General features: G+C 44.7%; 1 protein-coding gene and 1 long non-coding RNA gene across 5 annotated transcripts in view; one reads left to right on the top strand and one right to left on the bottom strand.

Annotated features, from left to right (window-relative positions):
- The window catches only part of fam20cb (FAM20C golgi associated secretory pathway kinase b), a 52,096-nt gene extending 49,691 nt beyond the window's left edge, over positions 1–2,405 (bottom strand). Inside the window, exon 1 of the mRNA XM_006637363.3 lies at positions 709–2,405. Coding sequence (XP_006637426.1) covers positions 709–1,262 — 554 coding nt within the window. The 5' untranslated portion in view covers positions 1,263–2,405. The remainder of the gene's footprint in view (positions 1–708) is intronic.
- The window catches only part of LOC107079010 (uncharacterized), a 339,701-nt gene that overhangs the window by 97,095 nt on the left and 217,658 nt on the right, over positions 1–24,948 (top strand). The window lies entirely within an intron of this gene.

Raw genomic sequence — 24,948 nt, 5'->3', positions numbered from 1 at the left:
ATATTCAGCAATCGATAACTAGAAACGCATTTGCCTTAAACTAAAAAGTAGTATTACCACGATACTTTGTGTCTGCTGGTTCGCGAGTTATTTACAATTGACCGTAAATTTAAATCGCTGTTTTGAAACTTCCTATTAACTGTACAATGCGTGCCAGCGCCCTGCATGTTAATTTGAAACAGACGGAACAGATGAAGTGTGTGCTCATGTGCACACAACAGCACCCACCCTCACATCTTGAGTGTTATCATCACCTGCCTTTCGTAAGGGCGACCTGCAAGTTTAAGACAGTACAGGGGTCAGAAACAGCACGGCTTGTCTAGAAAAGGGCGTGTGTGTGGACGATTGTCACGATACTTTGTGTCTTTGTGTCACGATACGATTGCCATGGTGTAAACACGGTGTTTGAGTAACTGTCATCGGCTGTGCCACAGAGAGGAAAACTTCACTCTGTGCCTACAAACAAACCAGCCAGAGCCTATAGTTCTCCGAATGCGCGAAGAGTGCTTCAGCACGTCCCGATGGGCTGAGGTACTGTAGGACACTAGTTCTGTCACTGCAGTAACTCCACTGGCCAGCTCAGGCGACCGCTTCGCTTCGCACGGCGACACAGGTCCTCGCCGCTCACTTCTGAAGGCGCACACGCCCCCCGACCCGCTCAGGTGCCCCCTCGCCTCTCGCCCACCTGCCCCTGCGCGTTTCGCTTACCAGTCCTGGTTCTCGGCCGCTTTGGGGTTGAACCTGATGTCCGTGTTGACGTTAAACAAGGTGTCGTCTTCCGTGAGCGCCGGCAGCTCCGTCTTGTACAGCGGGTGCTGAAAGAGCGCCGAGAGCCTGGAGGAGCCGGGGGCGGGAGCTCTCCTGCCGGCGCCCGGCTCCTGCACGAAGTGTTTCTGGCCGTCGCCCGCCTGCGCCGGCCTCTGCTCCCGCCGCTGCGGCCCCTCCGCCCTGTCCGCCGCGCCGGTGACTTTCTCCAGGGAGAGCGACGTGAGGTTGGAGCTGGGCTCGTTGCTGAAGTCCTGCAGGATCCGCAGGGTGTGCTTATTAGGCCAGCCCGACTCTGCCCCGGCCCTTGCCCGCTGCTTGCCCCAGCTCTCGGGCTCCTCGCTCGGTCTGTGGGAGCAGGAGCAGCCGCTGTTGCCGGCGCCCGGTCCCGTCGCTCGCTTCTCCAGTTTCGGCAGCAAGTCGATCATGATGTGCATGGTGCACGCAACGAGAAACACCATGAGGATCAGGACTCGGAATTTCCGAAACAGAATCATCTTCTTCTGCAGATTGTTTTATCCTGGTAATTGCTATAGAACGTAATATGTATATTAAACAATAAAATAAAAGTACAACAGTCGTGTTTTCTTTTAAAAAATCTGGTTGTCAGTTCTTTATTCTGATAGAGCTGAACGTTACCAACATTTGAAGACTCGGATCGGGTTTAGCACAGAAATTTCCTTCGCCGAGTTTAAAAATCCCTCAGCACCGACGTGTGCTTCATTTTCAACAAGAGGCAAAAAAAAAATAAATTGAACAGAGAGTCGAGTAGCGTGTCTGCTGTCCACTAACACGCACACATACTGTACACAAGCGAATAAAAATACAGATTTTCTCAGCCCTCCCGCATAAATCCTACCGCGAATCAGGTCGGAGATACGCCTCGGTCTTGCACATTGTCAATGTCCTGGAAATCGGCAGTCTGGAAATCTGTGCCCAGGTATAAAAGGCGAGCCCGGCTCATCCGTGGCGTGTGGATGTGAAGTCTACAGTAGGTAGTGGCGCTCCATCCCCGGGACGTGCCGACTGCAGCACGGAGGCTGGTTGTCATCCCCGGGATGTGCAGCAGACATCGGTCCCCACGTCCCTTCTTCAGAGCGAGGAAAACAATCGTCCCTTCGGTGTTCAGTTTGACGTCTGAACGTGTTTCTTTTTTTTTTTTTAGTTTTCTTTCATTTTATTTCCGGTTCTTCGGTTGCGGCGCTGGTACGGTCCTCGTTATTCTCCCCGTCTGAGCGCCAGTATCCACCGCGGAGGGGAGGGGGTGAGAGAGAGAGAGAGAAAACGATACAGAAACGTTAAAAAATCAAAACACGCAGTTTAAGCGAAATCCGGGAGGTCCGTCCTTCTTCTTCCCAGGCAGACGAGTTCCGCATTTCGTGCCGGGCGGAGTGGGCTCCGGGAGGGCGAGGGGAGAGGACGGTCCGGGCAGGTGCTGCTGGAGACCTCACTCGGGCGCTTCAGCTCAAACCCGTGCTCTTGCTGTTGAAGGCTGTGTGGGTGTGTTAAATATTATGATCGGGTCCCTCTGAATCCAGCCTCGCAGAGCGTCATAGGGGAGAGATTGGCTGAAACCAAGCACAGGGAGCGATAGTAACATGAAAAGGCAGCAATAATCCGAGACAGATTTTTTTTTCCGCCCGCTGAAATGATTTCTGCTGCAGCTCCCGTCCGTGCGCGGAGAGGGCGCCTGTCTCCTTCTCCCTGTCTCCACGAAGATCCCGTTTGCTGGCGCTCTTGTCGACGGCGTCAAGTTCTCCCGTCACGTTGATGATGTTTTTCAAGAAAAATGGGAAGTTGTGGGAATGTTTCATTTTAAACGTACTAATAATGGGGGTTAATTTAATAATAATCATATTCACAATCATCATAGTAATAATCATAATAATATCACGCACTACCAAGCCAAACGGTCCATCTCGCCTGGTCTCTGGTTTGTAATGTGTCTTGTTCTTATTACAGGCCCACAGTAGATTTATCTCTGTGTTTCATGTCTTTCTGATCGTCACACGTGTTCTGTGCTGAATCCTCCATCACAGTGCTTGAACGAGTCGGGAGACTCAGGAGAGGCCTGAGGTGGGTCTACCTGCAGTCGAGGTGCTGCTCCAGAGCGCCGCTGGGAGAGGTCTGTTGCGATTGGACAGGGTGTGAGCTCTGAGCGGGAGTCCCGCGGGGCCACGCAGGGGAGCCCAGGGGGTGTCTGGCTCTTGGGGACGGTCCGGCTCTGCAGTCGGAGCTGGCCAGACCCCTCTGGGGCTCCGTGCTCGTCTGCCAGGCCCAGGTGCTGCTGAACAGCACTGAGTACTCGCACATTTCCCAAAACTGTGGTTCTGGATACACTGCCACTATGATTTACGGTGTGTAGCTGTTATCTGAAAACTATTCTTTTTAATTCTGGATGACTGTGTTTAGGGAGCGTCCTCTGACATTAAACCCGAATGATGAAACACTTTCTTTTTCTTTCCTCCCTCCACAACGATATTAAATTGAGGGATAAATGAAGGATTTTCAAAGCAAATACGGGAAACTAGTCATTTTCCTCATCTGATAATGTCTGTTATTGAGCTGTTTACCAGCAGATTTGAGACTTGCAGCTCATTATAACCACCACGTTCACAGCAGAGCGCGCCAATTTAGGGACTTTGCAGCAGTCGTGCTCACTGCTGGGCTCGTGCTGTTTGTTTAATTTTTTAGCTCAACAGAGATGTTTTAACAAAGCAGAATAGGTCAACCTGTATATGGTAGCTGGAGGGTCTCACGAAGAGCTGAGCCTAACAGTCCAGCTCCAGATGTGGGCTTGTCCCAGTTTTCACTGCATTAGGCTGATGGGTTACTGTACTGCTGCCCTGCTTGTTACAAACGCCGTGCAGAGAATGAGGTGCAAACTAAATAAAGCCATCAGTGTTTTTGATGTGCAGTAAACAGCCCCAGCAGAGTTCGGGATTTCAAAACGGGGAAACCTTATCAATGAAAAGAAAATCCTTCACAGAAGGTCTGTCGACCCGTGTTAGGGAAGGGGCAGTGTGAAAAAGGAGCATGCCATAACTGAGGCACAGAACATGTCTTAACACAGCTCTACATGCGTCTTTTTCGTCCTGTTCTGGGACTCACGCCATGTTCTCTTTCAAGCATATTTCATTAGACCTGAAATGAATTCACATACAGAATGCGCACAGGCCTGTTCTACAGATGATCAGCCCTGATTAAAAAAAGACAGCCCACAGGAGCAGTATCTCCTTGCTGCGCCGTGCAGGAGTGGCAGAGAGTCCCCCCTTGGGGCTTTGGGGCGGTGATGATGCGCGTCGCCAGGCGCTGGCGTGGAAAGCGAGGGGCTGTGGAGCCCAGCCTCGGCTCCTCTCGGGGTTCAAGGTTGACTTTGCTCCAGGACTGACTTTCTCCAGCCCCTTTCGGGAGGGTGGTATGACCCATTGTCCGGGGAAAACTAGAAAGGGGCTGGACTGGGAAGCCGGGATACCTGAAACAGCAAAGGGCCACACAGGCCTTAAATGTAAATGTAGGGTATTCTTTCTTGGTGTTAAATCGATGTGCGTGCGTGAATATTCCTCTGTGATGAAGTGCTCGCATCATCGCCTCTATGAACTTCCTGTTGTGTTGGACTGTGACCTCACCAGGCAGCCATCCACCCTGTATCCTGACGTTCTGTTCAGTACAAGTCTCTGATGAGCAGAGTGAGGAGTCTTGGCTTTAAAAGAGCAGTTACGGAGGTGGCAAATGGCTCATGTTAGGTAGGGTAGGTGTGTGCTACTATCCCTAGCCAGCACTCACCTAGTCTAGACACTATATTCTATATAGAGAAGCCTGTGGGAGGATGGCTGTCTCCCTAAAGAAGCACTAACTATAACAGCACACAGCCTGAAGCCGGTGTCTGGCAGTGTCAGCCTGCTGGAGGATGAGTGAAAGAGCCCTGTCCTGAAGAACGCGTGGAATCCAAACCCAGAAAAGTCATGCCTGAGTTAACGTTGTATCAGATGCACATTCAGCTCTGAATTCCATGTTTGTGAACGTTGTCGTATCTGGTTCTTATATTTATTTCTGCTAATCAACAGAGCTTATGCAAAGAATAATCTGTTAGTAAACACCTATTAAAAGGTGTGAGTTAGGCCCTAAGAATACAGTACAAGTTAGAGCTTCACAAAGGAGGCATTGCCTCACAGAGTTTAACAATGTCTTGGAACCAGATCACTGTGGCTGTGGCAAAGGGTTCCATATGGCTACATAATCTATTTTCTTGCTTTAATTTGGAAAGGCTGTGTCCTCATGTGCTCCGTATGAAAGCTCTAATAGGCATGTGCTAAAAATCTTGCTTGTTTTAGAAAAGAAAAACCCTCAGTCTTCAATACATGAACCCAAATTAAAAAGAGAATTGATGGCTTTCAAGAGACAGATTTCCCTGGAAGTGAAAGGCTCTCGTGGCGAGGGGGGGCTGACTCTAAACGCGTCCCTAATAAATGCAACAAGCAGCTGAGCTCGAGCAGGGAGGAAAAAGCTTCCCTCTTCGTGCGAAACGTCCGGGAGTGGTGCAGGGCTTCCATGACCAGAGGCCCAGGAACACGGAGAGGAGCGGAGGAAGGGAACAGGCTCGTTTGCAGAAAATCCCCTCATTAGCACAGACGGGTATAATCCTGAGTCTGGCTGGTCTTGTCAGAGAATATGACCACAGCAGAAATCTGGACTGCACATTTCTGGGCAACTGAAAGGCAAATACATGTCTTGGGCTGTATTGCTCCCTGCCTTACACTTCAGGAATACTTAAATAGCTGGGAATTAAACTACATTTGCACTCTTCACAGACAGAATGTCACAGTGTGTATTGCACAGTGTTACTCTGTCCTGCTGTGACATATTGCACCGGAGCTTTATTGAATGCTGTTATTCAGGCTCTTTTCCTTTTTCGCACTGCGTGTTCGCAGGGCTTTGTCCGTATTGTGAATTTTAATCAGTGACAGTGGAAAGGAATGTAGTTATCTGAAAGGACTTCTTCTGCATTGTTCTGGGCTGATAGCACGACAGCTGGCCGTGGTCCTGATGCTCTTGCGTGCCACTGTGAAGGTACAGCATGAAACCTTCAGATCTCAGGAGCAGGGCGGTTTGGCCGAGATGTTTGCATAAAGATAGAACCTGTAGATAAATATGAGGAGAGTGTACTAATTAGTAACCGAAAAGGACTTTTCAAGAATGCCTTATACATGCAGTAAATACTATATCCTGTAACTCTGCAGAACCCAATACTGCAAGCAAGTCTGAGATTTCTTCACATTCATGTTTACTCTCTGAAATCTTTTTTTACATTTAGAAGACTGTTGTGCTAGGGAATTAAAACATATTTGCAATTGTTTCAATACTCGGTGCTGTAGGGTTTTTTTTCCAAGAAAGAAATTAACAGTTTTTCCTCATTTTATTGTAGCAGTTCAAAAGCAATTACTTTGCAAGCTTTGGCACAGCAAGCTTCTGTCAAATGAACTTTCTTTACTCTTCAGTCGGGGTGTTATGCTCATCATTCAGAAGCTTTGAAATTTGTATTATGATGAACTATTTTAAAGATAATTGCAGGGCTTAGGATATTAAAGGCTAATGATGGTTTGAAACAGGAGGCTCGATGAGCCTTGAAACGCCAGGTACGGGTGTCCCGGTGGATCTGGCGCAGTCTGAGAGCCCGCGGTCTCGCGGGGATCTGGGGCTGTTCTGGCCAGAGTCTGTCTCCTGTTCTTCCAGCCCGACCACTCACAGCCTGGCACTCAGAAAGGCCGCTCGTTTCTGAGCGTATAACTAACACTGAGGCACCACGGACTTTGACCAGGGTTCAGCCAGCGCTTTCATTGTTTGGAATGGAGATACTTCCTTGAAGATCAATGTGTGGTGTGTTTTGTCTGCCCCTTTTTGAGAATAGTTGACAGCAAAAAAGTATACAGTTTATACATTTTTTTTATATTTTATCATGTATTTGAGAGAGAGCGCTGTGGGATAAAGTGGGCATGTACCCCTGCTGTGGACTGCAGAACATTATATTGTCAGCATTGTTTGTATTATAATCTGCTCACTACATGTCTGTTATATTAAAGAAACAATAATAATAGAAACATGCTTTGCTGACAGATATCAGTGGTGCTCTTGTATTTTTCTCTGCACTTCTATTTGCTTCACAGCCAGTAAGAGGTGAAGATTTAGCTGGTAGCTAAACTGCTGCCCAGTGTGTTTTTATTCTTGCTGGACGCGGTTTGGGTAACTGGCCCAGTAATATGTGCTGTACCCCTGCTGCTTTCCCAATTTTTCTTCTGCAGGTTACAAAGATCGTGGTTAATTGCAATTACAGTTTCACACGGGAGTAAACGATTAATTAAAAGCAAGCTTTCGTAATGGAAAATGACTGAAATAATTGCCGCTGTGTCAGGATTTCACTGTACGTGACTGAAGCCCAGGGATAATGCACATACTCTGCATGGTGGTTGAACAGTAGGGTCTGCCAAGGGTCTCACACTGGGCAAAAACTGCATGACTGTTCTGACATGCAAAAACCATTTGGTTTAAAAAATAACTTTCTTTCTTTAGTAAACGTTTACTGAAATAAAAAAAAATATACAGTATTCTCTTTTCCAAGGATGACAGACATCGCAGCTAAGCCTATGATTAAGAAAAAAGGGTTTATAGAGCTGCTAAATTAAATTGTTTTTCAGGATTTGTAGGTGCAAAGTGGTAAATAAAATGTGACGCTTGCACCACTAATTCCACCCCTCTCTCTTTATTAACGGTGCTGGCTTCTTGCTGTGCACAAAAGCTGTGTATCCAAGCTGCTAGCGTGGAAGGAAGCTGCACTAACAAGGTGATTTCTCATCCTGCGATTGACCTGGAAGTCGCTTTGTAATCTTTGCTTTTCACACATGTGTGATTGAATTTGTGTTTGGTTCAGTGCCATAATGAAGAGCTCCGGCGTGTTTGTCTGCCGTTCGTCTGTCAGTGTTTGTTAGGGCTGAGTCTTCAGGTTTTGCAAAATCAAGTGAAGGCTGAATCTTCGCCCATGACGTGACACCCCAGCTGCAATCACAGCCCCGGCTTTGAAGCGAGCTCTTCATTAAACAGCGGTATCCTGCAACACAGTGTGTGGAATTACTGAATTACACTTAGGACCAGAAGCTGATTAAAAAGTTGACTTTCCAGTGAGGGGGTCGCTCTGGCGTTAGATGAAAGAGATAGAGGTTCCTCGGTTATTTGTCGTGTCAAGACACAATATTTCTCTAGTTATCTTTGAGCTAAAATTGAATGGTCTCTGCACCTTATTTTCAGCATGTAGTGAACTTTGTGTTAACTGTGCTGATTTAATAATTCACCCATATTCCTTTGTACTGTATGGCTACAGTAGGCGATCAGGCACATAACACACAGGGCTTGTTGCCTCCAAGATCGCACTTCCAGCCCTGACGATGATACCGATTCGTTACCTGTTCCTCCGCGGAAGCTCCTCCATCTTTTTCTGCTCCGTCCAGCTCGAGAGACAAAAACACTGAAGCCCTGTTGGGCAGGATGTGGCTGTGGTGGCAGTTATCCACACAGCTTGTCTCTCCGTCCGATGGAAGTGATTTTGCCTAAGTAATTACTGAATGATTAATGCACGCACATATTTATTTCAATTTTAAAGAGGACAGCAAGTTTATTGGCCATGGTTAAATTATCCAAAAGGCTTCACTTTACGGCTCTGCTGGTGAGCTTTATCCGCGCTGAATGAGCAAGGAGTGCAAATGTGCCTCGGAATCTGAAGGCATATTATAAAAATTTCATTCCCTCTTATCTGCATTCTGTGTGAGGTTATTGCACTACTAAAAGAGCTCTACCCACCCATCCATTCATTATCAGAGCACTGCTTATTCCTGGTGAGAGCTGTCCACCAGGATCCCATCGGATAGCACCAGGGCCTAGATGGGATAGCTCTCTGGATGGGCCGGTCCCAATGAGTTATTCAGTCTGGATAGTAAATGTATCAGAGATCTGCCAAGAGCTGGGTTTGCTTTGCAAACGCTCTGCTGTCTCGCTGGGATACTTACCGTCTCCCCAGGTTTCCTCTGCAAAGCCAGTGATTTTGTTGATGCCGTCCTGGTTATTGAATGAGGCTGAAATGTGATGCCAGGCTGTGAAACCGAGCTGATCCAAGATAGCAATAAGAAACCCACTCAGCCTCACTCCTCAGTGGACTTTTAGGACGCTTGAGCTGTCGATGAAGGAGCCCTTGGGTCACGGGGAACAGCCCCTGCTCGTTCAGAAATGATGCCGCGATGATTTAAGGCATCGGAGGAAGCAGCTGGAGCCCGTGCCCACTGCCCGCGCCGGACGCCCTGTGTGCGGCGCTTTGAAGGTTTTGGTTTTCATCGTGCCACCTGGGGAGACTTCTGGTGCCGCAGGACAAGCCCTTCCTTTCGGGCAGCTTGTGCTCTTTCCTGCAGGTTACCAGACAACACTTACAGCTGGAGCTGAGGGCACAGCTTGACCATTGCCAGCAATACAGATCCTGCTTCATGAGGGCCCACACAGGCGCTTTATATCCTAGCAGCCATTATCTAGCTGCTTCAGAAAGAATTAAAAGCTATTAATGGTTTAAAGTAATAACTTTCAAGCTGATTACCGCCCCTGGGGACGCTGAGTTGACCCGGCTTGAGCGACCTTTTTATTTTTTGAATGCCGTCAGACACCTCAATGATTACACTGCCTGAGTGTTATCTCCCCCTGACAAGCCAGTGATATGGATGGTTGCTGAAGAAACAGATCTTGTCTGGATGTTTCAGACCCAGATAGGAGTGATAACAGGGGGTTGTTCATTACAAACAGCTGGCTGTGATGCAGCTCACGGGGAGGCGGGGGGTGAGAAGCAGGTGTGGATTGATGTACAGTGCTACAGTGCCTAGCTCAGGAGATAGTGGGCAGTATGGATTGCATTCGTTCGGCCTGCAGGACCCTGTCTTGCTTGTACACTAATCCACAGGCCCTAATGAGCGACACCTTTTCTTCCAAGATGCAGGGGGTATAGAATGAAGAGGGGGGGTCTTGCGCTTTTTTCTGAACTCTGTTCTGTGAGACTGTGGGGGTTATGGGGAGGGGTGTACAGTTGGTACACAAAACCCACTCAAAATGAGCAGCCTTGACACAGAGATAATGTATCACAAATAAGGCCAGTGGCAGAAAGGAAAGGGGTTCATCCGTGTCTGGGAGCCTGGCCTGACGCAGACTGTCACACAGACGGCTGGTTTATAAACTGCAGGTGTGGAATGCTGGTCAGATAAGAGTGTTCATCGTTTTATGGGAGGGTGGATTTTAATGTGACAGGTCTCTTTGTGCATTTGTGGACCGGTGGTGCTTAGGGCTCTGGGCTCTTGACTCTTGACAGAGGGGCGCTATAGTCTCACTCCCACATGGGGACTTCACTGTGGTCCTCTTGAGAAAGCACCAGACCCAGATTGCTTCAGCAAATGTAACTGTATACAAACAAAGGTGATTGTAACCCTGACAAATCACTTGGGATAGAAGAGACAGGTCAGACAAACAAATGATTCTAATTTTGAATAAAAACATTTGTGTTCTGAAGTGTGCATGTACGAATGTAATCACTTCTTGTCTGCCTTAGTCAACCTTGTTACAGTGCTGTCAAGAGTTGTGTGATGGGAAAAGGGATTGCAGATAACAACGCCCTCTATTGGTAATAGATGGAGGTGCAACTCAAGATGGTCCATAAGCTGGGACCTGCACTGCAGTATTATCAGAAACTAAGGTCTCAGCTGAAGTCTCGCATCTTGTTTCTGTCAGTCATTTTCCAGAGGACACTTGAAAAGATATATTATGTATTAAGATGTTTATTAGCTTTCGTAATGTTAAATCTACCTGATGGTGCTGTTGGACAGGGGTCTCAAACTCAGAAGACGTAGTGCCTTCTGGTATTTATTCCACCTGAGTTCTCTGGTACACAGCCGGTCTAATTACTCAATTAACTGTCTAATTGTAATGACTGTGACCAGGATCTAAAGTGCTTTATAGGTATCTGTTCTGTTAATGGAGTGAATGTCTTGTGTAATCAATTGTAAGCAACCTAATGAAAAATCATATATTTCCGAATAAGAAATTGTTTAATTGATTAATGATTAATTGAGCTTAATGATTAAAATGATACATTGTTTAATAGGCTACACAGGTTGGAAAGACAACCAGAAGAGAGCAGGCTCTCCAGGAAGTGGGTGTGAGACCCCTGATGTTGGAGGGATAGGCAGTGTCAAAACCTGAGGTCTATGTGTAGAGCTCTGCTTAAACACATAAATAAAACGCTTCTTGAGCACCTGACAGTCTCTGGCCTAAGAACTTGGTCAGGCTGTTTCCCAAAAAGCGGCAGCCACTGTGAAGGAGAGATAGATAGATACCTGATGTCTTCTTCAGTGCTGCACCAGATCGTCCACGTTCTGAAAAGCTAGAGAGCTCAGTCCGCGTGTATGCTCAGAGAAGAGAAGAGACATAGATAAACAGGTGGGTAATTGGCCATTTTAGTCTCTTATCAGCCTTAATTGGAGTATTACATTTCTTCCTTACTGCGAGATTTAGCGAAGCACGAACAATTGTGCATGAGGCAATGCTGCTGTTTAGACACACGGAATAGCAAATTGACAAATATTCTCTCAGAGAAATCTGTATTTAATAAGTAATGTATTTGGCACTGAAGCAGAAATGACATAAGGCTAGTCATTTGATTTGCAGTTTTAATAGCATCTGTGATTACTTAAAGTGGGACTCCTTTTTCTCCTTTGTTGTTTGTTTAGAAAATCCCACTCATTAGCGCTTTGCTTTGTGCATCCAATTAATGCGCAGGTTCAAATTTAATTAAGAAACAAATGCCTGTGTAATTACATGTAATGCCTTTATTAAATATATGCTTAGATTGTGCTTAACTTGTAATTCCTTACCTTTGCTCGAGAACGTATCTTGTCTTTGCAGGAAAAGAGATGAATGGCAATGCATGTGAAGGAAATGCTATACTAATTAGAAATAATGGCAGAAATTAAATATGCAGCATCACATACAAACCTAAGACTAGAGCTTACCCAGTGGAAAGTCAGACTCTTTGTGAGACAATGCTTTTAATTCCACTTTAAGTCTGCACATCCCTCATTACATTTGCTGGTGCTGATGAGAGCCACGCTGTGTTGTCCAGCGGCCAGTTCCTCGGCCCACGCTAGCAGACAGGGACACCCCTCCGGCCCAGTGAGTGTCACAGCGGCCTTCCGGAGGCGCTGCTGTTTACAGCGGGTGTCTCCACACTGTGGGAGCCTGTAACTCAGCACAGCCCGGATGAGCTGATGGATGAGTCCTGCCCGATCGCCACGGCGCACATAGCAGAACTCAGATACACCTCTTCCCTGGGTAGCCGTCTCAGGTGGGATCCTGTACAATGGAAAGCGTGTTCCTAAGGAGATTTCATGGCCCAGTTTTCCAGCTGTGGGTGACCAGGACACCTCATTAATTATCCATGGAGTGGAAAGCTTCCCACAGGAGAAAAACAGGAAGTGTTTTATTTACTGAGTGTAATTTTGTGTCACACAATAGACTCCAAATGAGTTTCTAGAACGAATATTTCGACAAAATTAAGAAAGGTTTCGTTGTGCAGTTTTGTTCTCGTCTTTATGTTTTTTCCATGACGATGGAGTAACAAGAAGTGTAAAAGTGCAGCTGTATGGTCATGATGCACATCTCCTGAGGATACGAAGTTCAGTTAGACATAGATTTGGCCCGCTTTGAAGCTGAGATTGAGGAATGGGAAAGGAGTAGGGAGAAATCTGATCAGCACTGGACACACTGGGTTTGTGAACAGAGTTCAACGTGACGGACTGTGTTGTGGCTGCAGTGTGTCGGCACTAGTTTGCAGGCTTTCATAGCAGGGAACAGATACTGTTAAACAATATTTCAAGTATCAATATTTTTCTAAATGGGGGCAATTAAAATTACAGTGAAGTCTACACTTTCAACCAAAATATTTCACAGACGCAGCTTCAGTGAAACATGAATAGGTTCACTGTACCTATAGTAACTATGAAGACGTGCTGGAAGACTGTATGTGCCTCTCTAAGTGAGGACGTATAGGAAGTCCATCCCAAACACTACCCTTCTGCCTCCCCTCCCCTGAGCAGCTCGTGCTTTCGCCCGCAACCTCAGCCATATATACAAAGCGCGGCGCTGAGCTGTGCGTGTGTAAGAAAGTCACCGCTCTGATAGTATGATGCAGCTCTGACCGCGCAGCCAAAGGCAGAGTGATTAACGCAGGCCGCTCGCTCTGGTGATTCATGGCAGGACCCGGTCAGCTCCCTGTGCCTCGGCTCTCTCGTCCACGGGTTTGTTTTCGTGGTCAGCTGGCAGAGCTCCTCCTGCGTCGGTGGGGAGAGGGTACAGTATGTTTATTTCTCAGGCCGGGAAGGTGAAAGACCAAACACTCTCTGAATCACAGCTGCAACAGAACACATTCTGTGTTTATTAGTTTCCCTCAAACCCGGTGTTATGCTTGGCACTGTGGGATTTTTAGCATAATCACATAATTGCCCCCCTAATGGACGAGTTTAATGAGTTTACTTTTGACCTTTCCAAGGCATGAGAACAATGGCCAATGAGAGGAACCCATTTTGCCCCTCTGCAGTAGTTGTTCGGTTTGGTAGTAGCTAACTGACCTGAGGATCTCATTAGGAAGGTAGGAAGTGCCCGTGTGTTCTGATCTGCTGATCGTAGCAGCACCTGCTTCAATAAAACGTGCTTGCAGGAGTGGTTATTTACTGGGGGTAGTGGAGACACGGAAGCACTTTGTGACTGCACTCATGATTTCTGTGACATGAGAGTGTGATCCAAGCCTACAGGCGCAATCGATTTGGTAAAGGCAGCCTTCTCTGTGTAAGACACTTTCATGTTACCAGTATGTCCTTTCAGTCGGTCAGTGTCCCTGTGCTTTGCGCACACTGGAGTGAATTCTGAGAGCACAGCTCTGCTGCACAGGAGGGGGCCCTGCTCCTGGAGGGCCCGCGTGTCTGCCAGTGGTCTCAGGCTCTCTGAAGCACTGGCACCTGAAGAGCTGGGACAACTGGTTTACTTGGTCCCCTTAAACAAGTAATGGGTTGGTGTAGCTTGTTAAGAGCTCAGTTATCAGGAAAATCTGCACCGACCCTCCCGGACCAGAAGTGCCCACCCTTGACCCCTAGCCAGACAAATACAGCACAGAGTGATCCCCACTCCTGATCCTGGAGGGCTGCAGTCCACCGGGATTTAGAGACTACTCACTATCCCGAATGAGTAAAGGCATGGAAACAGCAGCAATATAAAATAATTAAGTGAGCAAAGTCCTAATTTACCCTGTGATATTGAATATGAGCACTGCTGGTAATACTCGTGTGGTATTAATGCTGAAGTCATTGCAAAATGTTTTTATGCACTCGTATATGTACTCATATCCTTTGTCTATTTTTTAACATTTTTATTCTCCTGACTTTCTGATTACCTACGTTGTGTGATATTGTTAACTTTTTTACACTTTAAGCTGACTTTAAAAATGAATCTGAGTGATTCCAAAAAAACTTTATTCTCAAGATTTTTTATAATTAGTTTTCATTTTAATATTCTAATTACAATAATTTAAAAGTTTTTAATATAAACCCTTTCAATCATCCTAAGTCTAACATTTGTAATTATGGAATAATTCCTAGCTTCTCTGGATGCTTAGTTTGTCTCTTTTCCCCTCCGCCTCAGGAAACTGCTATTGCTCTGTTTTCAGGTCTGAGCTAATGAGTTGATATCGAGCTGCTGGTCGATAAGGACGAAACAGTGTGCGGTTGTGCAGATATTAAAAAATTAAACAGTGAGCTAACAATAGGTTTATGCATTTCTCACCACCTGTTTTCTTAACTAATAATTCAGTCCACCCGCAACCAAGACATTTATATAGTTTTGCATCAAGAAAAGTAATTAATAATCATTTAACAATCATGCCACTGTGTTACTTCAATCATTTCAATTAGTTTTCCCATTACCAGAATGTATCTAATTAGCGAGATAAATAAACTACACTGTAAATAGGTAGGGACATGTGTTCAGCCTTTAAATCCTATAATCTACAGTGTTACAGGATTGTAATTGGACTTGTGTTCATTTCAACAAGTGTACAAGATCCATTTTTGGAAATGATAGTTTATTAATTCACGGTTACTCAAGCTATTTGTAAAAGTTAACTTCCTGGGTAACAGAATTGGTAATTCAGGTTTATGGATGATGATGATGATGGTCATCATGATGATGATTATTGTTGTAGTTTTCATCATTGTTAAACAGGTTTCCTGTTTCTGGCGATGATCCCCGAGAAGAAGAGTTCAGGCAGGGAACGCAGCCGGGGTAGCCAGGTTATCTGTGTGCATTTCTCGTGAGCCGGTGTAAAAAATGAGGTTCAATGAACAATATTTCTCCGCCCTCCGTTTCTCATTGCGCTTCCATCAGAGAAATAAAACTGCTGTTCTTGTTGTTTATCGCATTGCCCCCAAGTTAATTACCCACGTGACTTTTCTTCGGTGAGCCCTACACGTTGTAATTACGGGAGTGTTTCCTACCCAGACTGTACTCCGACTTGAAAGATAAGAAGTGGGGAAAACCGCAGAAGCCCATCTGAGTAAACGGGCCCTGATAACGCTTGTGCTGATAACTGCTGCCATCGTCTGCCTTTAGCATTTGTCTTTAGGTCAGCATAAGGCTGGTTCAGCTCATATTGCCTTATGAGTGGAGTTTTTTTTGTTTATAAGCTTTTGACATTTTTGGGAGTTTGCTGGCTTTGTGGCTTGTGTTACCTTTACACCCACGTTCAGTGGTGGAGGTGTGGAGCGCAGTGGAGCTCTGGCTGAAATCACAGCGCGCTGCTCTGTGGGAAGTGCTTTCTGTCAACCGCAGAAGCGACTTTCTGTCACCCTGTCAGAGCGGCTGTTGTACAGCCCTGCCACTGCTATAGCTTTCTTTCTTTAGCTCTATTTTCTATTATACGCATTTGCCAAAAAAACCCTGCTGTAGTTTAAATTGAACTAAACACAGAGCAAAACTGAGATCAGAAGCGTTTTGCTTTTGCTTGTCCAGGGCTGCAGGTACCGCTGTAAAAACACAAGAAGACATTCTCCTTACACTGCCTTTTGAAACGCTTTGTCGAGTTTGCGTTTCAGTTTTGTTCGGCGTCATGAACATGAACATGATCCGTATCTGTAGTAGAATCCCTGTGGAAGCTGGAATTCTGGCGTTGCCCCCTCTAGCTCTTTGGTCCTGGGATAGATTCTGGACAGTGCAGCTGTCTGTGTGGAGCTTGCATGTTCCATCCTGCGCTCCCTGACTTTCTCCTCCATTTCTGGCCTGGCGAGGCCAACTGGCGTGTGTGCTGCAACAGAGAGGTGCTCTGTGCCGGGTGGAGTCCTTCCTCCTTCCTTCCTTGTGCCCTGTCCTTTCAGGATGGGCATTGGCTCTGCAGCTTTCGGCTCTGGATTCCATCCCTAGTGACAGGGGATTAACTTACCCCTGAAGGGAAAACAGGGAGAGAATTGAAAAGTGATCCCTGATCATCCTGATGCACATTATGATAACCCAGGTATGGAGCTCTCAGCCTGCTGATTAGACTATTAAGCCTCATAGAAACACAGAACACAAGCGAATGAAATGAAAAGAAAATTAAGACAGATAGTTATATCCATAGGTGTATTAGCAACTATAAAATATGAAGTTTATATATTTTTGTGCAATACCATTTTTTAGATTTGTGCAATATTTTTTTTTAGGTTTTCAGTACCTGAATTTCAGAGGCTCCGTTCTGCATGCTGTTTAGATTCTTTAACTACCAGTTAATGACTGTGAAATTAATATCTTTGAGTGTGTTCACTCTCTTGTTCTTGCATGTCAAGTTCTTTAAGAAAACCTAATCTTCTGAACACATGCATTAAAGACGTTTGCTTAAAGTTTGATTAGCTCCACACCTATTTAATGACAGAAAAAAGCCTGTGGTTTAGTGTTGGATTTTGGCAAATCTAGTATGGCGCTGCTTCAATAACTTTGTGAAAAGTGTTTTTCAGATGCAATGTGTAAAATAATTTTATCCTTTTATTTCATGGAAACAAATTACACTTTAATGCAGGACCTTTGCTATCTGTGGCTCCCAGTGATTCCCACAGTGGACTCAGCTCAACACCACAGCCACACACAAGCTGAGGCAGCCCAGCCCAATCCAGCCCAATCCAAACTGGAGTCACTTCTGATACTCCGCAAACCTGGAATCCTGAGGGCTGGTGTTCCCGAAAGTCTGTGGATTTCCATAAACCATCCTGAGAATACAGGAGGGATGTGTCATCTCACTCAGCACAACAATGTCTTCATTCTTGTACATGGATGGGTTTCTAATATTGACGGTTGAGGTGCAGATGCCCTTGCTTATTCATCTTGTAGTGTGGACTCTTGCTGTTCAGACATACAACTTGTGTGCGGGAGGATGAAGGCTTGTAGAAATGGGGCTCACTGAGAACCCCAGCTTGTACTTATGGACAATAGAATCTTAATAGAATGCACATGAAAAAAACAAAACAAAAAATATAACTCCCATCGCATTTCAGGTTTGAAGAGCTGCACAGATACAGTAGGTGCATATTGAACAGAAGTAGCAGAAATTTTAGGCTTATGTATCTCTCTGTCAGAATTCACTCATAAATAATAACAGGCTTGGACTGTTTAAGCCAGTTACTAGTTAACTGCTCTGGCCTGCTAGTTTATTCCTGATATGTTCCTCTTTGAAAAAGGAAAATGTTTTATTTTTTTACTCCCAGACCCTCTCTCTCCGCAACCCTCACTATGTGCAGTATTTGCTATAGATATTCAGAACATTATACTGTTTCTGAGCAGGGCGTGCAATAATCTTCTCTAGCACAGGCAAGCTGTTCCTCAGTATCACTTTTACTATCAGGGTGCCGATCAATTCATCGCATGTTGACTCCGAATAAACATTGTCAACAGAGCTTGTTTACCATGCCTGTGAGATAATCATTGTGTGATACTAGATGCCCTGTCATCCAGTGCTGTTGTAATTAGATAGCTGTGTACACAATGTTAACAAGAACTTGGAGGCAGCTATGCTGTGTGACATCCTAGTGGGCTGTTCTGGGGGATTCTGACACAGCTCTCATCCTGCGTCCTCTGTACAGGACACTAGGTGCAACTGGCTGCTTCTTTCTCATTTTCCAGGCGGCCCTGGTCTCTCGTGGGAGGCATGTGGTTTCTCTCCTTACTAAACAATGCTCAACTTGTCACTTTTCTCAACGTCGAAGTGTTGTCTCCGGCCTGTGTGTAGCTGTGCGTACCCATGGCATCATTACAATTCTCGGTAATCTCAGAAAATGATTATAATTAGGATAAACATTCACAGAAAGAGGGGAAGCAGGGTCAGCGCTGTAATGCAGTCTTCATGTGTGTGTTATCTGGTGTTTCCAGTCGTGTACAATGTGAGCTGACGCAACCTCCAGGATAGGTTTCACAATCCTCCTTGGCTTCCGTAAACTAAGCTAACGGCCGGGAGGAAGAGGCAGAGTTCGGTTTGGAAAACACATGTTCTCTTTTCGAAATCTGGCAAAGTCTTACTTGACTTGATGTGACTTTTTTTCCAGATCACAGAATGGGACAACTTTACTCCTCTACTGTAGTGCCCTAGCATTTGTACGAATGGGCTCGTTGTCACTCTGTACTCTGCTGTGCAATGGTTTGAGCTGCAAGAAAACCGTTTTTCCAAATATGATCTCCTTATTCAGCTAGCATTGATATGCTGTACACTTGGCCAAGTGATTCACGCATTTCAGCCCCATGTGAACAGTGCATATTAATCACGTACCTTGTGCTCTGGGCTGATTTACTACAGGAATTATTCTTCACTGAAAGGATACACCCTGAACTAACAAGGCTGTCATGCAACACTCAAAGCTTTTTCTTTAAGATAGCCTCTCTTTCCCTTTCAATGAAACAAAGATGCATCGGGGATTAACAGGAGTTAGCGAGTGAAGGGCTCACAGGGGAAAGGAACAAGATGTGCCGGATGTACTCTCCCTGGCTCGAATCTGCTGTCTTCATCCTGCGCCGCACTTTAGGAGTTGGGAGCGCGTGATGGTGATGGCTCTTCCCCAGAGGTGCCGAGTGCCCTCGCGAAACAGCTCTCTCCCACGTGTTCGCAAGAGTGCTGACTCTGCAGGCATCAAATCTCTGCTCTTTTTTTTTTCAAATTTCCTTTCCAGTCTTTCTGCAGAGTCAGCCGGAGCTCGGCCCTGCCTTTGCTGCGGTCCTGGAAGCTGCGGATGGGAAATGTCCGCGCGGCTCATCGGCGCAGCTCCGGCTCTGTCTCGGAGCACCCTGCTGCACGAGGGACAGAAGGGCCTGTCTGAGGGTTTATTAATACCAGCCGTCATCGTCAAGACCGGCCCCTGCTCTGTGCTTGCATGGCACTTCTCTTAGAACTGCATCGCACTTATTTCTGTCAGCTTAGCTCTTTAGTTTAAAAGTGAAGGGAAGAGATTCTGAATTCAGTACAACTTATATCTTTGGTTAGCGGTAAAATCAAAGCCGAGCCGGAGCACTTTCTTGATCTCTGATTGTGCTCGTTAAGGAATAATTGTAGCTGGCTATGTGTAAAAGTTGGTGCAGCCGCTGTGCCAGTCTCGGCCGGGGAGAGAGGCAGTCGGTGACTGCAGGCTGGAGATCCCTCTTCGCCGTGGGTCCCCGCGGCCAGCCTGTTCCCTGAGGCTGCGCCCTGCCCTGAACTGGCTGCCCCCCTCCGTGGGTGAACTCCCGGTAGGCCGCTTGCTGCGTCAGGCACTGAGCAAACGCTCTGGCTCAAGACACACACAGGGGCCGGTCGCAGGGGGTATCTGTGTAAGTGCACCCCAGGATCAGCAGAGCCACTGAACTCAGGCTAGCGTTCGTCAGGGATTAGCACGGGAACATTGAGCTAACATTTAAACTCCAGTCACTTGCTCCCGTTATCAGGCCTTTTTGCACCTGTGTGATCTGACCAGGATTGGAAAGTGTAAAAGGTTCTGTGGTCATGTCCACCCTTCAAGAAAGCGCCCTCAATCTCAGCAGCTCCCTGAAAGTACCTCCCTGGAAGTACCCAGAATCACTTCTGACGTATAACACTGCAGCTATTTGTTTTAGATTGTGTACATATATCACTTGAAAAATCACAAAAAAATCATTTTCGTTTCATTGTTACTGTTGGAAATGGAAAATCACGCTGAGCGTTCCCAGTGAGCTTTGCCTTGCTAGTGAGAGCTGGTTCAGGGATGGCTGTGATTTATTAACCAGGAGATTAAGAACTTGCAGCCGCCTGATAAGCGCAGTGTTTACCTGTGACATTCTGGAGTGTGACATGACCGGCAGCTGAAGTCCTGGTGTGCAAATGTTCAAGCAGAATTTCACTTAGTGATAATAATGGGTACATTTCTACTGTATTGACACAGGTATACTGTAGGAGCTCACCGTTCAAAACTGCCACGCCCTACTAATATCAGTGAATGTTTTAGTTTTCTGCTCTTAAGAGACATAGAAAGTCAACTTCATCAAAGGGAAATAGTGTTTAAAGGTGTAGTGACAGGGCAGATTTTCTGTATTATTTCTACATTCGGTCAACACAGCTACAGTATCTGCTAAATTACTGGTCTGCCATCGTGATCCAATGGAAATGTGTTTGAACAGAACAGTATTTTGTGTGGGTGGGGTGTGACAATGAAACCCAATCACTGGGATAGATCTCTCGAACTAGATCAATACCTTTGCCAACTTTCTTGCTTAACAAAGTCCATTACAAAAAAAACCCGAACCCTGCACCATCAAGAAAGCTAATAGACATTTTGTCCTTTCAGAGCAAATGGTAGAGCAATATCTATATGTGCGTGTTATGTTGTGCTATATAACCTTTTTTGTTTAACAAGATGGATGTTATTACATTATGTGCTAAAGCATTTTATATTATGTGAAAATGCTTAATGCATTTTCAAGGTGTTCACTGAATAAGCAATACATTATTCAGTATGTTGATGGTCCCATTCAGTGTTTTTCAAAACATTGCACAAATGCTGGTGTCTTTATTTTTACCATGCAACATGCAGAACGTGCCACACGAAATTATTAATATAATAAACTGCTCCACATGATCTCAACATGTATCACAAATGAATTGTATCCAATTTCATACCACCTCCTTCCACGTGTGCTTCTGTGGCTGATACTGAAGGAGGCATTTCTAAATAACACAGTTTTAACCTACTCTCCATATTGCATTGCTGTATGTAAATGTTTTCTGCTTGCTTTGCTGTGAGATTATTATACAAAGAACAAAAGCTGTTTTTCCATTGCTCAGTCAGAATCACAAACTCTGTTCTCGCATCCTCTGGTTCCTCACACACAAAAAACACATTTGAATAATATGAGTGTAAATATTTTATAGACAGCCGCTGCCTTTACTGGAAGCAAGGTGCTCCAGTTACATCACTTCGATACGGAGGCTGACCTCCTCTTGAGCAAAACCTAAAAAAACCTATCAAACGCTTCTCTGTTTTTAATGCCTTAATACAAAATTCATATGCAGCCATAAACCCTTAGATAAACAGGACGTGCTCAGAGCAGAGGTGAAATTGCCGAAGAGGATCACAGAGGCGCAAACAGGATGATTTTTTTATTTAGCGCACATGGAACTGAATATCTAAAGGCCTTAGTAGATATTTGACCAGTATTTTATAGTTAAAATGAGAGTGAAGTAATTGCAGACTTCAAATTAGAAGTGTGGGCTGTTCTGTTAATGGTGTCTTTAATCTCTACCACATAACAATTTCTGAGAAAACTACAAACCTTATAAGAACTCAGCCTAATTATTTTATTTTGCTCTCAGGTGAAAATCTAAGGGCCTGCATTCAGTGACAATATCTGCCCGATTACATAATTGTTGCATGTTGTGAATAAATGACAGGGTTCTGGGGGAACATATTGAATTAGTGTATTCCAGTCAATTGCACTGATTCAGCAGACGCAGGAACAGGTGCTATAAGCAGATCTATCTATTAGGACAAAGTCAGTGAGGCGATCAGATAGCAGAGTGGTTAAGCTTTTTCTGAGTTTCTGAAAGGGCTCACAATCACAGGGTAATGATACAGACAGGAGAAATGAGGACTGGATGCTGTAGATGTTAATTAGTTTTCATACCACAGTCAGGAGAGCAGACAGAAAGGGTATATGATGTGTTCACTTTGTTTGGAATTTACTTTGTTTGTAGAGCTTTACCTTGGGGATTCTTGTAATTCAGAGCATTATGCTTTCATTTAGAATATTTATGGCTGTTCTGCATCTGCTGTCTGCCCTGCATTTCAGTTACTGGTGTCTTCATCAACCGATTTATTTGCTATCCATTATGAACAGGATGTAAATTTACCTGTGCCTGTCAGTTGGCTGCTGTCACTCTGTTCTTCTGTCTGCTGTGTTGTGTTTTAGAGATACTGTAGATATCTATCATTTACTCTGATGTCTCCAATTGCCAGCATCATGTTTATGGTGAGTCGAGGAAAAGTAAGACTGGCGGTCTTCTAAAAGTTAACATCATTTAGAGTATTTTATTTATTTTACTTTAAAGTCAATAATAGTGAGATGGTCTTGCGGCTTGTTTTTCTACTCGGATTCTACTCAGAGGCGTATGTCTGAATTGAATCGGTTTTTATTTTTTTGGGTTCTGTCATTTTTGTCTTTGAATTGTTTACAGCCACTGCTTTTATTCTTCTTGAAACTCTTCAAAAATAAATTTTCCATTTGCGATGCAAAGGATCATTCTTTCCTTAATGGTTTTGAAACTAAGGCTTTAATGTACTATGGAATTTTCTTTACAGACTGCTAAAAAATCCTTCATCTATTGCTGTCTCTACTTTTTTTCAGATTAAAGCAGCCTGCCTTAGGCATCTTTTAAAACTGTCGTTGACTAGCTCTGCTAAGGTGGAATTCAGAATCCCGAGAACTGAGAGACTGTTCTAAAGACAGTTAGTCTTTAATAACATCATGAATTGTTTGGATTATTTCTTTCACTTTAAATGTTTTATTAATAGGCGTCTGACCTTCAGAGGATACAACGGCTAATGAAGATGTATGATAATAGTGAGCACCCTAAAAAAACCCTGTTTGCCCATGATATACCGCACCAACAAAAAAACATTTTCTGACACGGTTGAAAATATAAAAGTAAAATTCACACCTTTACGTTCTCTTGTGCATAAAGCCCGAAACTGGCTGCCAATGTTTGTAACAGCTGTTGCACACATTTAATAAACCTGGTTGTTTACCAAGATGTAATTTTTGATATCTCTAAAGCTCACCCGTTCCTTCCTGACCTTTTATGGTGTTTCCAGCTCCGGGTGCTTTTCCTGGGCTCAGAAAAGTGGGGATTACATTTCTCTCATCTGAACAAAACCTTTGTTGAGCACCAACTGCAAGCCGGTCGCTTCACTGACACCTCTTCCAAACCCATCTCTTTCTCCCCTTATCAGGTGTCATGGGAAATTTGGCTGAGTTTTCGCCTTCACTGAGCTCCTGAAATTGTTGAAAATAAGCAGGATGGATTAATTCAATTTCTCACTCAGTCCTGCTGAACTCCGATATTTTAACGAGTTTTATTCTGACAGTGATCTGCTCAGGCAGGGGTTAACCCCTTAATAGATTCAAGAACCTATGCTCTTCGTACAGTATGCTGAAAAAAACATCTTACCTCCTTATATACATAAAATGAGTGCAGCTTGTGCATTAAAATGTATTATTAATCCAGAAAACCTTAAATCCCACCCGCTGGTGGATGGCTCAGTTTTCCTGCAGAGAGCAACTTGTTAGACATTAAGTCTAAAAGCTGTTATCTGCCCTCACATTCTGTATTATAACTTCCAGCATTCCCAGAATGCTCTTTAAGAGTGTGTGCCCATTACATCAACAAGATGTGAACCATGTGATATCCTTTTTCAAAATTATTACTGTTCTGAACTCATAGGACAAAAACCTTTCCAATCAGATAACCTTTTTTTTTCCTCAAATCAACTTTGTCTTCTTTTGCCTGCATTTGTGTTGATCCTTTTTCCCCTCACAATAAGATACTCACACTCTTAGCACAGTGATGTAAATTAATCTTTGCAAGTATTCTAGGAGATATAAAGGCAAATGAATCAGGCGATAAGAAAACAAAGACTCGCACCCTGGGGACTGAAAAAGATGATAAAACTGAGTACAGTCTGCTTATTCTAAAATCCTTCATCTCATACCTATCGTGTCAGAGTCTCAATTTAGAGTTCTTTAATGCCTACTGAAGGAAACAAATTAGTTTGGTAACCAAATCTCTTTCTGGTGCAGGAACAGAGCCGAGCGGAAAAGGGATATGAGGATCTGGAGAGCATGCAGGTGTCAAGGATGAGTCCTGAGTTACCATTGCCAGCATGATTTAACCACGGCTTGTTTTGCTGACTACCTAAAATGTGCAGTACTTTAAAAAAGAGGTCTTGTGTGGCAGTGAAGAAGTACTTTTAGTAAAAGGCCGTTAAGGAGCATTGTGTGCAAAAGTATGACTCTGGGTGCTGGTGTCAAGTGGGCATTAAAAAGAAGTATGCTTTGGACGGATCTATGATAGTACTTCTTTACACAAAGAGCTGTAGGTGTCTGGAACAAACCGCCCAGACATGTTGCTGAAGCTGGCTTCCTGAGATCAGACCAGCTTCAGCAACATGGCCTAAGACAAGGTTCTCTTTGATCAATAAGCTCCAAATTAAGAGCTGGATTGTAACGTCTTCTGATTTGTTACTCTAATTATGGTCTTAGTGTGTGTTAGCTACTGACCAAAGACAAGAGGGCCAGAGAGGGCTGGCGAGATCTATGACCCCCACCCACACAGGTCTCCTCCCTGCCTGCCTGTCAGAGACCTGCTTTTACAAGCAGTTAATATCCGTCATGGAGAGATTTTTGCACTTCAAAGTATTATGTTAAATTATTACAATTAAGCCTGAAGTGCTTTGCTGTTTGTTACAATATGCTGATGAAAGCGCTTCCCTCTCCAAAAAAATGCAACTTAGCAATAGAGCCCTGTCACTGTATCTGAAAAATGTACTA

This window comes from Lepisosteus oculatus, chromosome 19, assembly GCF_040954835.1.
Source record: "Lepisosteus oculatus isolate fLepOcu1 chromosome 19, fLepOcu1.hap2, whole genome shotgun sequence".
NCBI classification, from domain to species: Eukaryota; Metazoa; Chordata; class Actinopteri; order Semionotiformes; family Lepisosteidae; genus Lepisosteus; species Lepisosteus oculatus.
Note: the sequence above shows the minus strand (reverse complement) of the source record. Positions and strands in the feature narration are given on the sequence as shown.